Source organism: Aspergillus eucalypticola, assembly GCF_003184535.1.
Source record: "Aspergillus eucalypticola CBS 122712 chromosome Unknown BO83scaffold_50, whole genome shotgun sequence".
In the NCBI taxonomy this organism is placed as follows: domain Eukaryota; kingdom Fungi; phylum Ascomycota; class Eurotiomycetes; order Eurotiales; family Aspergillaceae; genus Aspergillus; species Aspergillus eucalypticola.
In genome coordinates this window covers 639-21,468 of record NW_020290324.1, presented here as the reverse complement: position 1 = coordinate 21,468, position 20,830 = coordinate 639, and the positions used below count along the sequence as shown (strand labels likewise).

Sequence of the window (20,830 nt, the reverse complement as noted above, 5' to 3'; positions counted from 1 at the left end):
TTGTCTCCCCTAGATTAGTAACTCCAACTTAGCAAGGCCTATCTAATGCCCTAATAAGATCCTCTAATCTCGCATCTTTCTCATAAAAGCCAATAATTTGCGGATTTCTTACTCACTTTAAAGATACCATGGTTAAAGGGAGGCTAGAAATGGCTACTTCGGCGGTGGATTTAAGCGTCCCTTTCACCATCACGCCGCAGGCGTCCTGGCGTCATTTGTTAGTATTACCACGGCCAGTTACTTCCCTCCACGGAAGGGCTTTCACATCCGGTTCCTGGGCCTAACATTTCGAAGAGCTCCTTGTTGCAATTCGTTCAATATTACCTACCTAGCGAGTCGCTCTCACTGTGGTCGGGGTGGTCGCTGCGGAGAGGGTCGAAAACAGCCACCCTCTCTTTCCTTTTAACCATCATGTTCTCTCCAGCTCCAGGACACTTGCCGACAGTGTCCTTTCTTCTTGCTCCCATCCTTTCTTCGATAATCACCCTCTATCGCTTCCCCACACTGTTCATTACTCCCAAGTACAGCTATTCTCGGCCCCTCTGCTTTTGCTCCAAATATTCACCTCGCTGCCAGTTACTCATTGGCTGCTCAAAGATGGTAACCCTCCCCCGGGTGGTCGGACATGACAACAAGTAAAGTCAGACCGACAACGACACCAGCTCGGACGTGAGCGAGATATCTCCAGATATTGAATATGACAGTGACTTCAACACTGACTTGGATCGCGATAGCGGCATTCAGATAGCGATGACTATGGCCCAGACGACGACTCTAAGGAGGAGGGCCAGTTGTCTCTAGAAGTCTATTTAGCCCAACTAGAGAGCCTGGATCTAATATAATTTTGATGAAACTGCTACGCTGATAAGTCTTAAGAGAAGTGAGATGGTACCTGTGTATACTGGGTTAAGTAGGCAAACACCTTCACTCTCGTTCCAGATAGTAAGCTCCCTGGTTGCTCTCCGAAAGGTATTGTTGGCAAATTCATGTTAAGCTGATGCTACAGTAGAACTTGATCTCAGGCTCGGATGAGACGGCTCGTTTCCTGTATGGAATTGTTTGCCGGAGGTGCGATACTTGTCGTGGCAAGAACGCTCGACACTGTCCGGGTATTAGGTCCAAAAGTTTGTTGGAGACATTTTGGAAGTAGTGGCATCTTATTCTCAAGCAAGTGACAGCATCAGCGCTAAGTAAGGAAACCATGTCAAATTAATGGGCCGCGCGATCGTGGGTTATGTTATTCACTGAAAGCGTTGTCAAGCAACACGGCTCATATAAGATCATAAACCACGGGATCTCGTCCACTGCGGGAAACTGATGAGAATGGGCCAAAGAATTTATCTTCGATAGCACCTATGATTCGGTTAAAGTCCGCTATCCGAATTTCTAGCCCTTTCGGCTTTTTCTATAACGCAATATGCTTCAAAACCGGGAGATAGATATCAGTCAACTTTGGGTACTCGCTGTCAATATTTTTGATTCAATCGCTTGAGCGTGAGGATAAAATAGCTTGAAATCAGGTATCTGGTATTTCTCCATCACTATTAAAAAATCGATATGTTGTCGCGGCGTAAATGAATAGAGGGCTAATCATATTGACTAGCGCCCTGAAGTTCTCATCCCTAGGCCAGGCGTGGGGAAGCTTGTAGTCATCTCTTATTCTATTAACGTAATTCCCGGCCGCGCCGGCCACCCGCCCGCACCGGCCACCCACCTACTACACACCCAACGCGTTCCTACATACAAACACCCTTCCCCTCCCCTCTACTTGAAGCTATTCAACCACCAACCATGCCACCAATACAGTCTAAAGCATCAAAAGATGCAGCAGATAGTCTTTAAAGAAGGCATCTCAATCCAGGAAGCAAGAGTTAAAATACAATAGCAAGAGGAGATCCAGACAGAGGAAGCAGTATCTTAACCACCTGCTCGGGCACCTCCCCGCTGCAGTGAGTGCCACATAATGGGCCACAGAAGAAATCAGTGTTCAAACCTCCGTAATAAGTAATAATTGTAGGCTTTGCTAATAATAATGTTGTTTAAATAGCTTCATTCTTGCTTGCGTTGGGTGTGTAGTAGGTGGGTGGCCAGTGCGGGCGGGTGGCCGGCGCGGCCGGGAGTTACGTTAAGCTTTATTCGGAGAAAAATCTAAATATCATGCTTAATAGTGGAACTCTTTACCCGATGGAGGACGATCTCAGTCTTGTTGATCGGTGAAAAATCCTTAATAACAGTTAGTTCTGGCCTGCTCATAATAAATACTTGTAGTTGGTTGTCTCTCAAGTAATAGAATTTAGGTAAAATGGGGAGAAAGACTATGACATTAGCTGGTACTTGGTACCCATCCAGAATATTAATAGCAGAAACCCGGATTAATGCAGCTCTTAAGCCAAGATCAAGGCAATCAAGGCTCTTGATGGGGTTGATCCAGTTGTAGCGAGTGATCTATTTCCTCCCTCTAGCTTCTCCCGCGAGAAATTCGCCAAACTGGCTGTCCTCACGACGCCCACTCCTGGCATGCGGACGGCGCCAGAGACGCTGATTGTACTCGCGCCGTTTTGCGGCCCCGACTCTGTCTAGCTTTGGGCTTCCACCACCCAACTTTCACACAAACGTCAAGTACGCCCATCACATCATCCCTCCGCCTATTAATCTCAGCATCTGCAACCTCCTACCTCGCCAGTCACCACCCAGTCTACGATCTCGCCCATGGCGACTACGACCGCATCCGCGAACCTGAAGTTGGCTCCGTACTGGCAAGGCCAGAACTCATACCAGAGTGGCTCAGGGGCAGCAGCAGCATGTCAGTTGCGGAGCTCGAATGTGGCTCCCCATTCGAGCCAAGATGCCCTCCCCCCATCGGTGAGTTCTCTGAAACGCAATCCTGCCACGTCTACGCCGGTCACGGGGCACATCTCCCAGCCATACGAGATGAATCACCTGTCCCGTTCCACCACTCTATTTCTATCTCCGCTGCTCCAGTTCAGTGGGGCGCTCTTCAGCAACAGCATCATGCGATGGCGCATGCCATGTTGTCGGCATACGATCCATTACCAGACCCCACCCCTTCATCTTACACCCTTCCTTCGAACGATCCACCCATGGTCGAATCCTTGTTTGGCCCAGCTTATGGTACTGTTCAGCAATCTTTGAACCCACCAGGCAGGTATCCACAGTGCGGACAATCAAGCATTGTCCCGAATCAGGTGGCATCGAATTCGCAATCATCAGTTCATCTGAACTATCAACAGCAGCTATAGCCATCGTATAGAAATGCCAGAAGGGCGGTCGCTTTCTTATGGATGTGCTTGGTTTGCTCATCCCATCGGAGTGCCAAGACCGCTGGAATTCCCAGGTATGTTGTTGTCTGTGAAGGCTTTACTTCTATATCCCCGATGTTTATGCATTTGGTGATACTGAATTTCATTCTGACCTGGTGAAGTGGACGAGCTGGTTTTCTGCTGGTAAAAATTTCGATCTATGCCTCTTGGCCCACTCTTCTCCTTGACAGTGTGCTCGCTCCAAATGATGCAGTTCTGTTCTGTTAATGTGCTCCTGGTGAAGAAGTAGATATCATCTATCCATCCTGCGGTTTGGATGCCTAATTCTCAATCTCCTCCAAGAGGTCCGCGTTGTAGAAGAGGTACAGGATTGGCAAGAGCGGGGACCCCTGTGGATGCCCACATTGACCTAATATGCGTCTGACTTTATCTCACTCATCCTAATCGTTGTCATTATGTCACTGGGGAAGCTTCGAATCCATCCCATCGTGTTCCGATCAATGCCTCCTCTCCGCAGGTTATGAAGGAGTCGCTCATGCGCGACGTGATCGAAGGCACCCGATACATCCAGGAAAAGAACGCTAGCAAAATTCGGCGGGCATATTTTCCATGATGTATGTATTCTGTCCAGCAGAATATGTACGGCCTATTCCGTTGAGACCCCTCTCCGTCCTCCCATGTGCTGTGCCGGTAGTAGGTTCTGAGTCTCTACTGCATGACTGATTCGTTTCGCGATGATTAACTCCATGACCTTTCCCAGCGTGCTTAGAAGTGCAACTGGACGGTAGTATTTCACTTGCTCGTAGTCACCTTTTTCAGGTTTACGGAGCGCAACTGTGACCGATTCGCGGAAGTGTTGGGGGCAATACCGAATCCTCAGGCAGGCGTTGTAGAGGTGTTGGAGGGACTCAGCGATGTAGTGGGAGAGATGATGGAGCAAGTGGCTTGGGATGGTATCTTCCCCAGGTGATTTCCTCCCCTGCATGTGCTTATAGCTTGGGTGACTTCGTTGAGAGTGATTGGCGGAAAGTCTAGTAGTGTTGGGTAGGTATAGTCCGCGATATCTTCTAGAGCCACCTCTGGAGGGAGAGGAAAGAAAGCCTGTTTGAACAACTCCAACTTGGTTGCTTCCGTTTCCATTTGTCCATCTGGTCGCTGGAGGGGTGGTATGGATGCGGAGTGTGGCCCTCTGTTCCTGGCCCATCTGGCGAGTTTCCAGAGGCCATCCGTCGTCTTTGTCGCTTGTTTGATCCTCTTCCTGTGATAGTCCCTTAGGGTTTTCCTGATCAGTCGGGCTTTGTGGTTCCGCGCATGAAGGTATGCTTCCCAGGATTCGGGGGTCCTTCTCCGTTGATATTGGCGTCGGAGTCGGCGTGCGAGCTGCTGGGCTTCCTTGCACTCTCTTGTCCATCCCGGAATTAAACGCGGGCTGATTCGCGATTCGGTGTCGATTTCGGACGGCCGTCAAGATCGCTTACTAACCCCTTGTGTTGCCCTGTCAATGTCACGCTATGTGTCCAGTCTAGTCATAATCGGCAGCAGGTGGCGGGCTAGAGTGTAGAGTCAGGCTAGAGTGTAGAGTCAGTCTTCATCCGTACGTTCCCAGTTCCACCGTTCTGGCACCGTTCTGTCCCGAGTCGGCTTGGCCAGGATTGTTTCCAAGGGGATGTAATCTGATTCGTGGTCTAGGTCTTCCCGTGGGCTGCATCGGATAAGGCTATCTTGGGGTCTCGAAGTGTCTAGGGATAGGTCTATGGTCATTTCCGTGTCTCTGGCCCTGAATGTCATCGTTCCTGGTTTATACAGAAGGCCCAACTTGTTCTCCTCTATTGTCTGGAGAATCTCCTCTGCTTCAGAATCCGACCTTTGCACCCCGATCCCCCCCCCAATAGGGGTGGTGCAAGTTTTAATCTCCCACCGTAATCTGTTCCGGGCCCTTCCATCGATCTAGTACCCTTTGTAAAGTCGTTATGGCACTGTTGGCCGGTTCGAGGTCTGGAACGGGGTTGTATACGTTATGGATGATGATGATTTCATCATGCTCGTCCCAATTTAGCTCTAGTGTGCTAAGGTCTGGGGTGTGGTGTGTGGCTGTTCAGTGATGGCTTGCGATCCTTCTATTGACGAAGAAACAGACGCGGGTCTTCCTGTGGTCTTGGTGTGCGAGTTCAAATATTGAAGGACGGAATGTGGGACTTATGAACAGAAGGGTTCCGCCATGGTTTCTGGGTAGCCAGCACATCATAACTTGTGATTTTTCTGTATTGAAGCAGTGCAGCCATGACTTTGTCCCGGGTTTTCATTGCGTTGTACTGTAGTATTGCTAGAGTGGGTCGCTTGCTCATAGTTGGCTGGGAGTGACGTGGAAGAAGTTCTCTAGTGTTTCTAACTTCTCTCCTGGGACTGGTTGTTCGTGCGCATCCTCACTTCTCAGGGTGGCATTCGTGGCCTTTCTGACGGAGCTGGACGGCAATGCCTAGCCCTTGGACTTCGGCTTCTATCCCTCTTGCTATTCTTTCGAGGTGATCGCGTTTGTCGTCGTCGGTGTGCCGTCTGCCATTACTCCTCTCCAGCGCGTCGATGGCTGGATATTCCTGCGGAGGCCATATTGGTGGGACTGGCTCGGAGGCAGACTCGGGGTTGGTGTATCGGTCAGAGTAACCAGGTAGCTTCCTCTATTAAATGGATTTGGCGGCCTCTCTATACCTCCTTGACAGCGATTTCAGAAGGCACTGGCCTTGGTTCGTCTGATTCATATTGGAAGGTAAGGCGGGACTTTCTGGCTCGCTCTACCTTTGCTTGCTCTCTCCTCCGCGGACAAGCATTGCTCCAGACGATGTGTTAACCCTTACACAGCACGCATTCAGGTGTGGGCGTCGGGTCGATGTCCTTCGCTATGCATTCCTTGGTATTGTGCGCTCCCGCGCAGTATCTGCATCTCTCTTCGGCATCGCACTGAGGACCGGTGTGGCAAATTTGTGACATCGATAGCACTGCTTAAGCCTGCACAACCAGTCGTACAGAACACAGTCGTGGTGAATCGCGTTCAACACCTGTCCCTCCTGGATGAACGGGTTCGCGTGATATTTCGTCGTAAACTCCACGACAGGGGATGAGGCTTGTTTCTTTCTTCCTTCCCTGGTTAGCCAGCCTACGTACGTTACCTTCGCTCCCTCATGGAGCACCGCATCCTCAGATTCAATTTTCTCAATGGCTCTTTGTTGGTTGTGGGTCTGACCACCCTCGCGGATGTTCCGAGAACTTTGATTCATTCTTCTTCGATGTCCTTCAAAGTGTCTGCCTCTGACGTGGTTGCTGTGTGCAGCACTATGTCCCCACTCTTCAGTCGTTTTGCGGCTATGGCCTGAGGGGCCTTCCCAAGCAGATTTATCCGTGAGCTTAATGCATCGTTCATACGTTTGCAGAGGTCTTCCGATGATACCTGGCGGCATACGGCCGCCGCGTTTGCATCCAGCTTCACAACGGTTTCTCTATCCCTGACACTTGCGGTTGTGGAGGCTCTGCTGTTCGGTGTCGACGGGTATGAAGGCGTGCCCGACCGGACTACGTCAGCCCAGGAGGCAATTCGAGTGGCCGTGTTGGTTGCGACAGGAGCCGGTGATGCGAATGCATTATTGACTGCGTTCTTGATGAGGGTAATTCTTCTACGATCGGCTGCACACTGTTTAGCTTTCCCAGGATCTCCTGTCCGGATAGTTGCTCTCGGGCCTTCTTAGCTAGATTGATCACGCTGTTCAAAAGTGCTTCCAGAGATGTGGCTGGTACTTTGGCGCGGTTGGTGCTGTCGAGCTCCAACAGTGCTGTGGCCTCGGCTATGATTTGCGTGGCATGCTCGAGGTGGTTCAGGGGCTGAATTCCCAACACTGGCCAAATAGTGCCACCAACCATGACTTCTGGGTATTGGGCGATAGCCAGGAGCCAGGTTAATAGATTGAACCAGCTTTGAGATCTTGGCTGAAATTTCAAAAATTGTTTCTTTCCAGGATACAGGCCCGGGAGTAGGAGTCGGCTCCGGAGAATCATGATTTTCCGGAATGTGCGGTGTTCCCGGGGTGCTCTCCGTATGGGGCATCCAACTCCATCAGGTGGAGGTGTGAGCCATCAGCCTAGGAGGTAGAGTAGGTCGCTTCCAATATCTAATGTTGGAGCACCCACTCAGTGGACAAGGTGCCTATCCACATCATGTACACACCACTACGCTACGTTTACGCCTTGCTTGCTTCCAGCTACAGAGCCTAGATAACGACAATTCAAGCAACGCTTTGGCCTCATACTTACCAATACGAACCTTCCTACGTTCCAACACCCAATGCGAATGGAAATTAGATGGGAAGATACCCCGTCTGTGACAGGGATGCCCCGGAGGATATACCAATCCCAGGAATGCAGACAGCCGCCCCCATTCCCTGATCCAAGCTCACCAAAGAGCATGGACCTGATCCACCAGGACTTACACAAGTTCATTTCCATTGACAATAGTAGTACGAGGCGGCCCCATACGTGAGTGGTGCACGCGCCCGGCTAACTGTTCTGGGATCTCATCACGTGAAGGAATAGGACGCACTGCTGTGGCCCATATGGGAAAGAGAGCGATGGCATTCAGAAACCGCCACTCGCCGGTGGTCCCCGAAGGCAGGAGGGTTATGAGCAGAGGGGATATGCATCAAGGATATCTAAAAAGGGGAACGAGTCAAGCAATGTGTGGAGTATCTATCTAGACTAGCTGCGGGCCCTCGAAGAATGCTGTTGTGAATCTGACCTGTCCCAGAGCCACTTTCCTTCAAGATCCGGTGAAAGGAGATAAGCGATGGGCAATCCCATAAAGTAAAAAACCACCAGAAACAGGGGATCGACGATCACGATTCGACAAAATGCAGCCGGATGGGGTACATATTGACTAATCTGGGCCCACCTTGCGCTACCTTACGCTTGACCGGATCTCCAAAGCAAATTCCGAACAGCCACACTTCGGGGATTACCCTCTTCCGGGCCTGAATGAGGATTAGGTCGTGCAGGGTTCCTTTCAGCTGGTCTTCAGGCTGTATACCAAACTACGTCCGTCGATTTTGCATTAAAGGGCCTGCCTGCAGTTTGGCTCCCCCGTGTCAGGAAATTCGAAGACTGTTGTCAGTGCCATTGTTGTTGTGTTGCTGTTATTACGGTTGAAACAGGTCTTGGACTCTCCCCAATAGTCAGTCAAAGCAAGCATTGGGGGTGCACGGTAATGGCAGTACGCTCCACTAGGCGTGCATGACCTTTTCTGAGGGTAGACGCCCGTTTAATCCTTTGTTGTTTGCACAACATTCACCGCCATGTTTCAAGAGGATCCGGAACAGCCTGTCGGAAAGAAGCATATCCCTCCAGTGGCACTGGCGGTTACACAGTCCAAGGCTGCTAGACCCACGGTGGTCCGCAAAAAGTTTGCCAAGCCCCCCGTCAAAGTAGCTTGTTTAGCCTGGTAAGTCCCCTCCTCATCATATCCGTCTTCGTTTGCTACTGCAAGCCATCTTGCTGTCGGCTTACCGGGATTAATGCGTACTCGTTTATATCAGTCGTGCTTCAAGAACACGTTGTGATGGAAAAGACCCGTGTATAAAGGTAGGTATACCATCTACTTCCCTTCCGAATCGCCATAAACTTCAACATCTATGGGTGCTTTCCCTCCCAGTCTTGTTTTCGTTAGCTTTTCCCTCCCCTTTTCGTCTCTGCAGCCGTTTCCCCGTTCTGTCATGGTTCGCCTGGCTGGTTTTGGCGCCCCATATCGCTCGCCATCAGCTGTCCAATTTTTCCTTGGCATCTGAGGACGTGTGCTGATGTGCTTGTTCTGGACAAAAGTGTTCCAGTAGGAATAAGTATTGCTCTTATTTGCCCAGTAGAAGGGGTGGTTCAAGGAAGACAAACAAGCCATACAGTACCGCAGATTCTCAACGGGGTGGCGTCGAGGACTCTACTACTACCCTCCCGGTATCAGCGGATTCTGACGATTGTACGCTCAGGCCCCGATTCCAACTCATGGGCAGCAACTAACGCACGCCTAGCATCCGGTATGGTCGGCCAGATTGACGTCCTATCAGTCCCCAGGGCAGGGCTGAGAAGCTCGGACTTCCCCATCCATGTCCACCCCGTTTTTGCCGATCTCTTTGTCCCAAACACTGATCATAATGCCTATGGCCAACTGGAGCCGACCCGTTCACCACCAGATATTCCGTCTCGGGCCTTGGTTAGAACATACGGCAGCGAAGATGCCATGTGGGTGCTGAGTCATTCCAGTCATGGCTTCACGGATTCTGACCCGAGATCGTCAGTCTTAACGCGTACTATGACTTGATCCATAATCACTTTCCCATGCTTCCACCAAGGGTTGAACCACAGGCTCCTGATCAGCCCCTAGATTATGTCAGCTCAATCACAGATTCGCCATCAGAACAGCCAATACTCGTCTACAAGCCACGGTCTCCTTTAAGTCTTTCAATTTCGGCGATTGTGGCACTGGTTCCGCACCCAAATGACCCAGAACCGTGGGGAGCTGCGTCTGTCATCTGCCGCCGTACATTTGCGCACATGTATGCACAGCTGGCAAATGAAGCTATCAAGACCGACTGCGAGCTTCACGCCTGGTCTACCCATCCTCCAGGGGCGTTGACCACCGAAAGGCCTCTTGTAGATCGAGAGCCATTTCATCCGAAGACACCAGTGGAACTTGAAAGCCTTCTAGCACTTCTCGTGCTTTCGACATACGAATACAACCAACAAGGTAACCTCATTAAAATGCGATACCATGCTAATCAGGCTCTGGCCATAGCGCTGGACATGTCTCTGCATTCTCTTGGCGAAGGATTTGATAAATTTGCGGAAGCTCGCCGGAGAGCGTGGTGGATGACTGTATGACCCCCTTATATGCATGGTACAATGTTACTGATGTCTGTCCATTTGCAGTACTACTGTGTTCTTCAAGGTTCTATTGTTAGCACCACGGTAAGTATATCTCTACTTTTTGGGATCATAAATAGTAATGCTTGGCTCGCAGCCCCTAGGAATCATTGCGAATGATCCTCAATCTCTCACGCCTTATCCGCGATTCTCGGCTGATCCTGATGTGAGAATTTCACTATCGCCTGAAATTCAAAGTTGAAACATGTGAATATTCGGCTCCTAACACTGTTTAGGGATGGTCTGTATTAATACAGGCTCAGCGAGTTCTAGCCTCAGCAACTCATTTTATCCTTAATCTCATTAGGTGTCCATCTGCGAGGACCAACATACCATACATTTATGAGCGGATGCAGCAACTAGAAACATGGGCAAGATCTGTTTTGACACAGTCGAATGTGCTTCCGATCTGGCCCCCGTCTATGGGCTGTGGCGGTGAAACAGAATTTACAACAGCTAAAACCATACGTGCAATAGCACGGAGCAAATTGTTCAGGTGGGTAGCTCCTGGGCGCTCTGGCGACTCTTGTCACTCACAGCTGTTTAGCGCCGAAATCAAGGTGCGCCGGTTCAGAGCTCTCTTAAAGCACTGCGATCACATCTCGGTGAATTCAAATAACACAGTGCCGAGTAAAACCTTATAACATGGCAGGTCCCAAAATAGAATTGGCAGCATTGGATGTCCATGTAGCCAGGAACCGTTCAGCAGGCACCCAATGAACTTATGTCGCCGACATCTCCAGTGATATCAGATATCAGCAACCTTTATTTGTTCAAATATTACATATAGCACTCATTATCTTACATTCCACATGTTATGACGTCTACCCCTTTCAGTGGTGGACACGGAGGAGCAATAAATTGATCTGCATACTTCGAAACAGTTTGAAGTTGCGGGGTGCATGTTGGGATAAGGGCAGACTGCAATTAGCTGATGGAATGTGGCCATATGAGACTTACACATGAGACGTGAATAAGGCCGGGGTAAAGGAAAATGTGATCAGGAAAAGCAAGCTCTTCCAGTGCGACTCTCATGTAGACCAGGAATATCAGGACAGTCATCAAGTTGCTGTTAATGGTTTGGCAGTAGCTCCAAAAATCTCGTGAACATCTTTGGCAACACTGCGTTTACTCTTTAAACATGCATGAGACCCTGCCTTCCAAGAACCTATCGGCAAGTAGTAGTGTCATGTTTAGTCAGCTCGCGAATTGGCGAGCTCTTGATTTTCCGATCAGCTTCATCATATGTAGCGATGCCCGCCACAGCTGTAGTGCAAATGTGATGTTTCCAAGTACTCTTGTTAACATCGAGCTTGTAACGTTCATGAGCACTATGAAAATGAGCGAACACCATCCACGCGGCGAAGCAGGCGTACCTTCCTCATTAGGTACAATGTGAAAAAATGTATTAAAATCAACCCCCACCATGTCTATTCAGGAGGTAGTGTCGAGCTTATTCAGGCGACCGGAATGTTAGTATCATTGCACCAGCTATGTCTAGCGGCGTCATGCTGCCGATGATTAGTTCTGCTGTTGAAAGACTTCGCACAGAGCCCGCAATAGAAATGACTCTGTGTTTGATGCACGCTTGCAACAGAACAGAACGTGAGATACTCTAACAATCCTATTGTCAATAATTAGTCAGATGACATTCTGAACAAAGGCGCCCCTACCATGGTCATTTCTTCAGTTCAACGATTCTTTCTATCAAATCAGCGGATAGCTCGTACACAAACTCTGGATGGTCTTTTCAGACTTCATCAATCTGGCGATATCTCTTAGGCGTATCGAGACGTCGAAGGAAAAATCTTATAAGAATCACACGTAGGTCTGCTCTTGGCGGACATTGCGACCCATTTCTCGCAGTCGTCAGTGATGTCTATCCTCCTAGATATATCTTTCAATACTTGAATCAAATATTCGGCTGCCACAATGTAGATTTCTCAAGTTGGTCTGCACACGCCTCCACAGCCATGAGATAATATCTTGGGCGATCCGTTCCGTTGATGGTAATCCCATTAAAAGCAGCACATTATCTTCTGCAGCAGTATCACGTTTCCCGGCGGGATCACCCAAAATCTCTGGTGAGTCGTCATAGTAAGCATGGTAAAGGAAACCGAACATCTTTGAAATAATGAAAGAGTAATCGAGGACGTATTCAACGCGCAATTTAGGCTTCTTTGTAGAGTTTAACAATCAGTCTCTGGGTGTTACCGCTGATACATTAACCTCGAAATCACCATTTGCAGCCTTGTCGAAAAATGGCGACTGCGGGCACACGTTGCAACGATGAGCCGGGGGCTTGAACGATGAGCCGGGGGCTTGATGACTGGCTTATGACTATGAGGTCTGAGAACTGCCCGTTCTCCTCATGCTCTGAAATATGTGTCAGTTCATATGCAAACCAATATCAAGGAAGATTACTGAGGCAACCGCGCTTCGAGCGTATCAAACTCGGTAGTCATGATGCATCAGGGTTCGTCGCCTGGGATTGCTTCACTCTGGAACAATGTCGTTGGGTTTTCAGCCTCGCGATCCCTTAGCTGGATAGGTACTTAATATATTACTGACATCCACACTATTGACATGTTCCTATGCTGGGATCAGTCAGCGCAGACTCTCAAGTTTAATTCTTGTAACTCATTCTAAGAGAGGGCTTCCTCTGTATAACAAACTCCTATTATAAAGAGTACTAATTATGTTATAATCTAGGATGCCTGTACCCTATGCATTGCTCTCATTCAAATAAATATCCAGACAAAAAGAAAGGAGAAGAGAAAACTAAGCAAAAAAGAGTTCCAAAAGGCACAGCTAGTCAAGCCTCTGCTTTGCTGCTTTGAATAGATTCTCTACAGACTCGTTACTGCTGTTACAAAGTATCCCTATAAGAACTGAGACAGTCATGGGAAAATCACTTCAAGCTAACATATAGATGTAAAGAATCTCTCAGCACTTTGTCAGACCCCATCTATTTCTTTCTATAAGAAGGAGTATAAATCGAGCCACTATTACCGTCATTGTAGTAGGTCCTCCCATTAGGAACGGAAGAGTGGTATCTATTACTAGAGAAAAAACTTTTAGTAGAAGTGATTTGGCACAGTCCAGATAATAGTAGAAGAATATTGATGAGAGAATGGAATAGAGTGGGATGACATGACTAACCTGTTAAAGTAGTAGTATGAGTCTGAGGTAGAGCTGTTAGAGTAGCCGTGGGAGCACCAGTAGTTTCGCTTTTGGACATTAGATTGTTAGCCGGTGTTTTGGATCTACAATAAAGAGTGTTACTTACCTGACTGCTAGTACCGGAGCCCTTGTAACTGAAGTATATCCCAGACCTCAGCATGGTTGTGATCTGGACCACTGATGAAGTATTGAAAGGATTGGCTGATGCAGTGGATAGCTATAACTTAGAATGTGCAGGCTGCTGGTGTTGGCAGAGGAAGAGTGAGAGATGAGAGTGAGAAATAAGGGTCGGGCGATCCAAAAGAAGGGGTAAGTCAGCAACATACCCTTGGTCCCTGGTTATTTCAATTAATCATGCAGATGGATTCTTATTATTCTTGAATAAACCTCTGCACTGGGGTGAATTTATAGTACATACTATGATAGTCTTAGTCTTACTACATATCAGTCATCAGCATATGGATCTCTTGATACGGATGTGTGGAGATGTTGCTCTATGGACCTATGCTATCAGAGGGATATATCGTAACTTAAAATTTCGCCAGATTGCCTTTTCTCAAGATAGCTATCAGTATATAATAAATGTTATAAAGTTTAGACTCATCCAAGAAAGTAAATAGCGATGCCCAAAGTAATCAAACTTCTTGTGTCATATACAGTCCCTAGGGCTTCAGTAACTAATATATAAAATTGCTGCAATGGGTTGAGCAGGGTCAGTAGTTGATCTTGGAATAATGTTCTTTTTTAAGAACTGCCCCAATACAACTTATACAATCCCGTACAACAGAACTATAATACATGTAGCGCTCAGTCAAGGAGATAGACTGTACTTGAGAAAAAAAGTTCTTACCAGCGCATCTGCCTGGACACCCCAGATATGCTTACCTAGGACTGCTAATCTGGGGTCAAAGTTCTTCAAAATGACATCAATGTCCCGAACGTTACCTTGAATCGCTTGACTGAACGTATCGTCCGTTCCGAGCATTGCAATCTCCCACATCCTCCTCCACCCTTGAATTGCCACGGCTGCCTCCGAACAATAATGCCAGATGATTGTTGCAAGCATGTAGAATAAAGATCGCTTGGCATGGAACCTTGGATGCTTGTACAGTCGCACTGAAGAAAAAGTACTGATTGCATGCAGTAATTGTAGGGTATGTGAGGATTTGACCTTGTGAAGAAGAATAACAATGGTTCCCCCCAGCTTGGTATGCCCCAGTCCAAGTGCCAGATGTGTCAGGGTCAGCCTGCTGGCTTCTCGATGCTCCCGGTAGGTGGCCATGTTGTGATGACTAAAGCACCTTACCGTCACATATGATTAGATCCAATGCCTGTCCCGGTCGAATTGACGGAGCAAGAATTTCCCCGCATCTGGACTGATCGTTCGGGATGTCCAACCAGCCCATATCCGCAGCCAACAGGGTGATGTCAATGAACTTCGCCGAAATAGTGGGATGCTTGAGTAGAAGGACATTGTGACCTCCTTCACACTTTGGCAAGCCGAATCCTATAGCTCGTGTTTTGGGATTAACCTGCAATGCTATCCCAAGACAGCCTCCCGGTGCCATACGCATGTCAAGGATACGTTGTTTGTCCAGAACAGGGTTATGGATTCGGAAAACATCCGTAAGCCGGTGCATGTCGTGTCCTATTCCTTTTATCATTTTGAAGAAATTCTTGGCTGCTTCCTTGTCAGCGTTATCTGCTATTTGAAGCTCCTTTTCGAAGAACTGATCACCCGCCGGATTTTTCCAACCCTATCTTACTTGTTGACTCGAAATCCATGAAATGGCCGACCTGACCTGACCTTATGCCGAAGCTCGGATAATCGCTGGAACTCCGGCACCCTCATTTAACACGTAATGTGCTATGATCTTAGCGGGTCTTTGGAACTCGCTAGCCTGGGAGGCAGATGCCTTGTGATAGGGAAGGGTACCCTGAGATACATCATGTACGGCAGAGGCGTGTTCATACTCCTGGCATCGTTTATTCTCTGTTATTAGAGACATTAGGTGAAAGGAAACCAGTATTTACTATAAAAGAAGAAGAAGGAACGAATATGTACATAAAGTAAATGGGGGATTGACTATACATAAATGTAAGCTGGGTTGATATTGTTGAATATTAACAGCCAATAACAGATCACGACGAAGTTTGTCCTCTCGCACGGTATATTGACATGGCATTGACAGGCATGTCGAACTTTATTCAATTCCAATCAGGCCTCGAGGCCGCTCATCACAGCGGAATAACTAATGCAATAAGCTGAATCGTGTGGCCGCGATAACCCACGGGATGAATTGCTGGTATGGAGCATACGAATAATGACAAGGATACTCTGCGGAACGATGAAGGGCACGATAGCGGATAGCGCAGGCCGAGGTACTATCCAGATGTTATCTGCCTGCGGGAACCAACAGATACACACCATTGTTGTGACAACTTGATAGTCTTATCACGGGACCCTGATGCTAGCAGCTGGCCATCGCCTGAAAAGGCGACCAACCAAACTCAGTCAGAATGGCTTTCCAGGATATGCTTGACAGCGCCTGTAGCAACATCCCACAGCTTGATGGTGTTATCATCCGAGCCTGATGCTAGCAGCTAGCAAGATCGATCTCTGTTCGGCTAGTCCCATAGCTTGGCAGATCACAAATGTTCTTTTTTGAGGTAGCGGCCCATAACAATAAGGCATCGGCTGGCTATGAGCTCTTGATTCTCCCTTTTATCCAGTAAACAAAACTCGTCTGGCAGATTGTTTTTCCAGACATCTGAGAATATTCTGATACTTGATAGGAACCGTCAAGCAGTGAATCGGGCTAGCGAATTCTGATAGATCTTGGGGCCAGCTTCCGCGGGCACGTAAATGCAGTAATCATTATCCAAAACATTGTCTTGCGGTGCTGTGACGCGGCTGCCGGTGGCTGTGAGCCGGGTCTGGGTAGATTTGGTCTATACGGTGTTACCTGGGGCCGGTCGCATTTTGAGGTAGCTTGTGTTGGTCCTAGAATTGAGGTTTTGACTATTGGCTGCAGCAGGCCAGACTTGCTCACTGCATAAGAAAGTAGAGCGAGAGTGGAGCTAAATGGAAAGTGAAGGATTAATAGTCTGTAAGACTGGTGGGTGTAGCTGAAGAGCTGACGTTATCTTTCTGATCCCCGTCGATAGCGCTGCACGGCGGGTCGCAGCTCATCATGGTCTGAAAAAAGGTGAGCGTGATCTAACATTCTGCCAGTCATCCGGGTCGCAGCTCATCATGGTCTGAAAAAAGGTGAGCGTGGTCTAATATTCTGCCAGTCATCTCACCGCCCCCTTCAGACCACGCCGAGCTGTTCTTGGCAAAAGCTCATCATGGTCAAGAATCTTAGTTTTAAACCACGATGAGCCTATAATAAGCTATATATCAGAATTTTTAGGGTATTTAGGGATTTTCGGGTACTTAGGGTGCTTATTAGAGTGTTTTATTAGAAAATCTTTTTTTATGATATTCTTAAGCTTAGTTTTAATATGTGTATTATTTTAGTATACGGAAAATATGTAATTTTTATGAAAATCAAAGTCCTCATCATGGTTAAGATGGAAAAGGGTTATTCCGTATTTAGTGTTAGACCACGCGGAGTTTATTTCAAACCACGCCGAGCTGTAAGCCCCTGCACGGAGATTGTTTCTGCTAATGGAAAAGGTATGGTATCAGCAGTCGGAACCCCGCCGTGCTCTGACTCCGCGCAACATGCAGTATCAATATGAAAGTCACTAACCCAAACGCCACTCCTATTAGCCGAATTAGAAATTACTTTATTACTCAGTGGTAGTGCAATTGAGGGCTATATTCCGTTAACAACCTATCGCAGGACAAGTTTAGATGGGTACGACCTTTGTGGAGCCCACCTTCTCCATTGTCGAAACTGTTCTTGTTCTTACTGTTTGTTGCGTCAGAATCTGACCTATACAAAAATCCTCAAATGTGTCCATGCGCGCCCCCCCAAAAAATGGTTTTACATATGTATAATTCCTTTCCAAAAAGCGCAATAGTTTATGTATTTACCAGGGCACACCCAGTTACAGTAATATCATGTTGAGCAGTAATACTAGTAGGCTTGGTCGCGTGATCGAGATCTAACTGACGTACCAGCTACCCCTTCTACACGCGCCTTGCTGCGCAGCGCCTCGAGAGAATACAACAGAGACTTTACTCTCCTTATTGATCTAGCCAGTAAAGCATATCATCTTACTTAAGGCATCCTGAAATCGTGTTGAAAGACAGCTGAATTTGTGCAAAGCGAAATACCAGATACTTATTATAGGTAAGCCCAGTTGCACTGTGACTATGGGTCCTGCGCTGTAAATTGGACGAGGTAGCGCATAACATCTCTGCCTTCGCCCACGCACCGCGGTGGCAAACTATCTTAGTGCTTTATCTGCAAATGTTTAGAAGCTATGCGACGACTACACACAACTGAAAATTTTATTTGTCAGATTGAAACTGGCGCAGCGGCGGAGCCCGCTTGGCTCGGTTGTCATGACTTCCACATAGCGTGTGGCGTCACTAAGACAGACTAGCGATGCTAGGTGCTTAGTGTGTGACACCAACAGACTTTTTGTTCAGCCCGTATGTTGAGTCATCTTTTCTAAGCAATCCTTTTGATCAGGGTGGATCTTGCTCAGCCAGCACAGTCTGCTGTAATAGAAATGTAGATCATGTTCCTGTAGCATGTTGTCCCAGCTACCAAAGTGTACCGAACTAGTGTACTGAAAATGATCACTGAAAAACGGACAGAATATCAACGGTATCGTAGTAACTGGCGGTTCACCCTTCGAATTTTCTGTATGAACCAATAAATATAGATCAAAAGTAGCCATGCTTCAATGAATCATCTGGTTAAGAAATAACTGGGGAAAAAAGGGAAGAAGAAGAAAAGAAGAAAACGTTAACAAATTCCCATGACTTATCCTCTCCCATTCAGTCCGAATATGGGCAAGTTCATGGGTATATCCCCTGATATATACGTGTCGGGACTAGGTGTAGGTACGAAGATCATCCGTCGACGACGATCATTTGGGTGGCGTTGCCCCGGTGGATATGGACTTTGGTCTGACAGATAATTCCCTACCCGACTATGGTGTAAGTGTTGTCATAGATCCGCAGATACCACTGTCGAAGGATTTAAGTGGTTCGCTGCCGGCCTTTATTATTGAAGGCTGGAATAGTGACGCGAGTCAGAACCAAGCCCGCCCGGGAAGCTCATCGGAAATAATCAGATGTAACATGACACGAATGAGTCTGCTCCGAAGCATTAACAGTAAGAAGGGAGAAAAGCCCCTTATTTGGATTCAGCGCAACTAACTCTCCGCTGGCGAAGTTAGATAGACATGATCAAATCCAATCCTGATAAGCCATCAACGGGTGATAGTTGTGACGCTGTACAAATGCGCTTTCTTGGCTTCCCCAGTTGATATGTTCTTCGACTTTTGACACTCGTTACGCAGCATTTTATAATTTACTGGCCCTAATGTTGACCCTAACAGAATATAAATGCGAACATGGACCTACTCCAGGCCCTTAATATCATAAAAAGTTACTTATCCAGAAACAAGCTGAACCCAAGATCTGTCTGATGCGAGGGCCTTATCCTAATTGTCATATATATCAATCAGTCACTATTATATAAACATTACTATCAGAGAAGCCTTGAAGCTTGAAGTGCTTTGATTTGATCGCCATCCCAGCACAAGAATCCAACGGAGTGTGGGATGTGTTCGTTTTCTATCTTTTCTTTCTGCCTCTTGATCTGTTTACCTTTCCTTTTTTATTTCTCCCATATATAAATGTTGCTCTCCAATCTTTTAGTCTACAACAGCTTTATTGCGTGCTCCGCGGTGGCCCAACATACCTGAACTAAGAATCTTACCATGTATGGCTGAGCACGGCATGTCTGTCGTTCTGATAAGCGTAACTTTTCTGTACCCTCACCCATTGGCGAAAAATAGAATAAGGGAAAGGAAATCAAAGGGTACTCCCGTACTAGTAGCTGCTTGTAACGTTTACTGTAGAAATGACTAAAAGAATCAAAGTTCTATACAAGAAAAACTGGGCTACTTGACCAGCTCTGTCAAATCTGGCGTGAAGAAGCTAACCTCACGAGCACCACCCAGCCCGAATAATCAGACGTTACGAGCCAAGGCGATCGTGTAGGAAGTCAGACTTTGTCAAGCACCCCGAAAAAAAATATTACGTGTATGTCGAGACTGGCGAGGTTCGGCCGAGTTTTACCAAACTTGAAATGGCCTAAACTAAGATTTTACAACCATATCAGAACGTTCTGAGACAGAAGATTAATAGGATTCATAGTATTGTGTTGCTATGATTTTGTTTCGGTGATTGATTCCATATGTGGGCTCTTTGAAGATGTGCTTGGAGTGAAATTGAAGACCCTTTTATATAGGACAACTTGGTATCCGCTATATCAAATTATATCCAAGAAATAGAGTAATGCAAGCCGCCCAAATCACAAATCACTAATCAATATATAACCTCCAAGCCCTTCATCCTAGCTGGCTGTAGAATATTAGTTAATAGAACATGAGGTTTGGAGGATATCAGAAAGTCATAAACGGGCACTACAAGTTTTTCCAACCAGTCACACAGCCGGATCCATAGATTTCATAACATTCCAGGCTAATCTTGCCTGTGAGCTCGAGAGCCAGATGGCCTTCGTACTTAGTTGTTACCACAAGTGTCCATCCATTATCTGTATAGCCAACAGGATGATCACTTACACCACAGAACAGAGCAGTGCCTTCCCAGTTACAGTCCTTTTCAGAATAGCTGTTATCACAAGTTTCTGCCGCTGTGGCTATGCCGACGCCGAGGAAGACAGAGGCAATGACTGTTTGAACCCGCATTTTGAGCGGTTCACGAAGTATAGTAGAGTCCACAAAGTCTAATAGAAAAGAAACTAGAGATTGCACTTAGAGGATAGGCAGGGTGAACAAGAGCAGTCATTTATAAGATATCAGAATATAAGATATATACTTCCAAGCTTCTATTGGTTGGACCTAGTCATATGCTCCAAATACTTTTTGTTCAAAATCAGACCTATCTCCACACTTCCAAATACCGGGTGCGCGTCGTGTAGTGGTCAGCATGATATAGATCCCGTACCTGTCTTCTAATCTAGGCGAAATCCAGAGATATACAGTTATATGACAAGAGTTTGAAGTACCAGCGGCCTCCTACAACATGAAGTTGAGTGATTAATACTCATTGGCCCGCGGAGAGTGGGGGTTGGATTGGGAGGGGAAGAATACAAATCTTCATCATAATATTAGAATAATAATATAAAGCTGACTAATCATAGTCTTTAGAAGGCGCTGAGGTTCATGAGTCAGTCCAGTAAGTATTTTAATAGGAGCGG

At 47.2% G+C, this 20,830-nt stretch overlaps 7 protein-coding genes across 7 annotated transcripts; 2 read left to right on the top strand and 5 right to left on the bottom strand.

The window, feature by feature from the left end:
• Window positions 1-2,801: 2,801 nt before the first annotated feature.
• On the top strand, window positions 2,802-3,287 carry BO83DRAFT_421879 (uncharacterized protein; the record flags this gene model as incomplete). The annotated part of the gene is made up of 1 exon (XM_025535012.1): window positions 2,802-3,287. The coding sequence occupies one exon, from the start codon at window positions 2,802-2,804 to the stop codon at window positions 3,258-3,260; it is 459 nt and encodes a 152-aa protein (XP_025382001.1). The 3' UTR covers window positions 3,261-3,287.
• Window positions 3,288-4,777: 1,490 nt separating this feature from the next.
• On the bottom strand, window positions 4,778-5,626 carry BO83DRAFT_460243 (uncharacterized protein). The gene is made up of 2 exons (XM_025537197.1): window positions 5,415-5,626; window positions 4,778-5,354 (listed from the first exon to the last, which is right to left on the bottom strand). The coding sequence occupies exons 1-2, from the start codon at window positions 5,524-5,526 to the stop codon at window positions 5,188-5,190; spliced, it is 279 nt and encodes a 92-aa protein (XP_025382000.1). The 5' UTR covers window positions 5,527-5,626; the 3' UTR covers window positions 4,778-5,187.
• A 549-nt stretch (window positions 5,627-6,175) lies between these two features.
• Window positions 6,176-7,190, bottom strand: BO83DRAFT_404152 (uncharacterized protein; the record flags this gene model as incomplete). The annotated part of the gene is made up of 4 exons (XM_025533682.1): window positions 6,176-6,236; window positions 6,303-6,497; window positions 6,590-6,927; window positions 6,951-7,190. 4 exons carry the CDS (start codon window positions 7,188-7,190, stop codon window positions 6,176-6,178), a joined length of 834 nt encoding a protein of 277 aa, XP_025381999.1.
• Window positions 7,191-8,614: 1,424 nt separating this feature from the next.
• Window positions 8,615-10,945, top strand: BO83DRAFT_373228 (uncharacterized protein; the record flags this gene model as incomplete). The annotated part of the gene is made up of 9 exons (XM_025530024.1): window positions 8,615-8,760; window positions 8,855-8,900; window positions 9,138-9,288; window positions 9,341-9,551; window positions 9,608-10,184; window positions 10,239-10,277; window positions 10,330-10,398; window positions 10,469-10,728; window positions 10,780-10,945. 9 exons carry the CDS (start codon window positions 8,615-8,617, stop codon window positions 10,874-10,876), a joined length of 1,596 nt encoding a protein of 531 aa, XP_025381998.1. The 3' UTR covers window positions 10,877-10,945.
• Window positions 10,946-11,910: 965 nt separating this feature from the next.
• On the bottom strand, window positions 11,911-13,473 carry BO83DRAFT_404151 (uncharacterized protein; the record flags this gene model as incomplete). The annotated part of the gene is given in 7 exon segments (XM_025533681.1): window positions 11,911-11,967; window positions 11,989-12,111; window positions 12,140-12,174; window positions 12,194-12,410; window positions 12,462-12,500; window positions 12,574-12,608; window positions 13,395-13,473. The coding sequence occupies 7 exon segments, from the start codon at window positions 13,471-13,473 to the stop codon at window positions 11,911-11,913; spliced, it is 585 nt and encodes a 194-aa protein (XP_025381997.1).
• A 753-nt stretch (window positions 13,474-14,226) lies between these two features.
• BO83DRAFT_404150 (FtsJ-like methyltransferase family protein) lies at window positions 14,227-15,267 on the bottom strand (the record flags this gene model as incomplete). Its single annotated transcript, XM_025533680.1, has 4 exons — window positions 14,227-14,244; window positions 14,266-14,679; window positions 14,717-15,172; window positions 15,223-15,267. The coding sequence occupies 4 exons, from the start codon at window positions 15,265-15,267 to the stop codon at window positions 14,227-14,229; spliced, it is 933 nt and encodes a 310-aa protein (XP_025381996.1).
• A 4,602-nt stretch (window positions 15,268-19,869) lies between these two features.
• On the bottom strand, window positions 19,870-20,361 carry BO83DRAFT_383630 (uncharacterized protein). Its single transcript, XM_025532512.1, has 2 exons — window positions 20,193-20,361; window positions 19,870-20,125 (listed from the first exon to the last, which is right to left on the bottom strand). The coding sequence occupies exons 1-2, from the start codon at window positions 20,316-20,318 to the stop codon at window positions 20,054-20,056; spliced, it is 198 nt and encodes a 65-aa protein (XP_025381995.1). The 5' UTR covers window positions 20,319-20,361; the 3' UTR covers window positions 19,870-20,053.
• Between the last annotated feature and the right edge of the window lie 469 nt (window positions 20,362-20,830).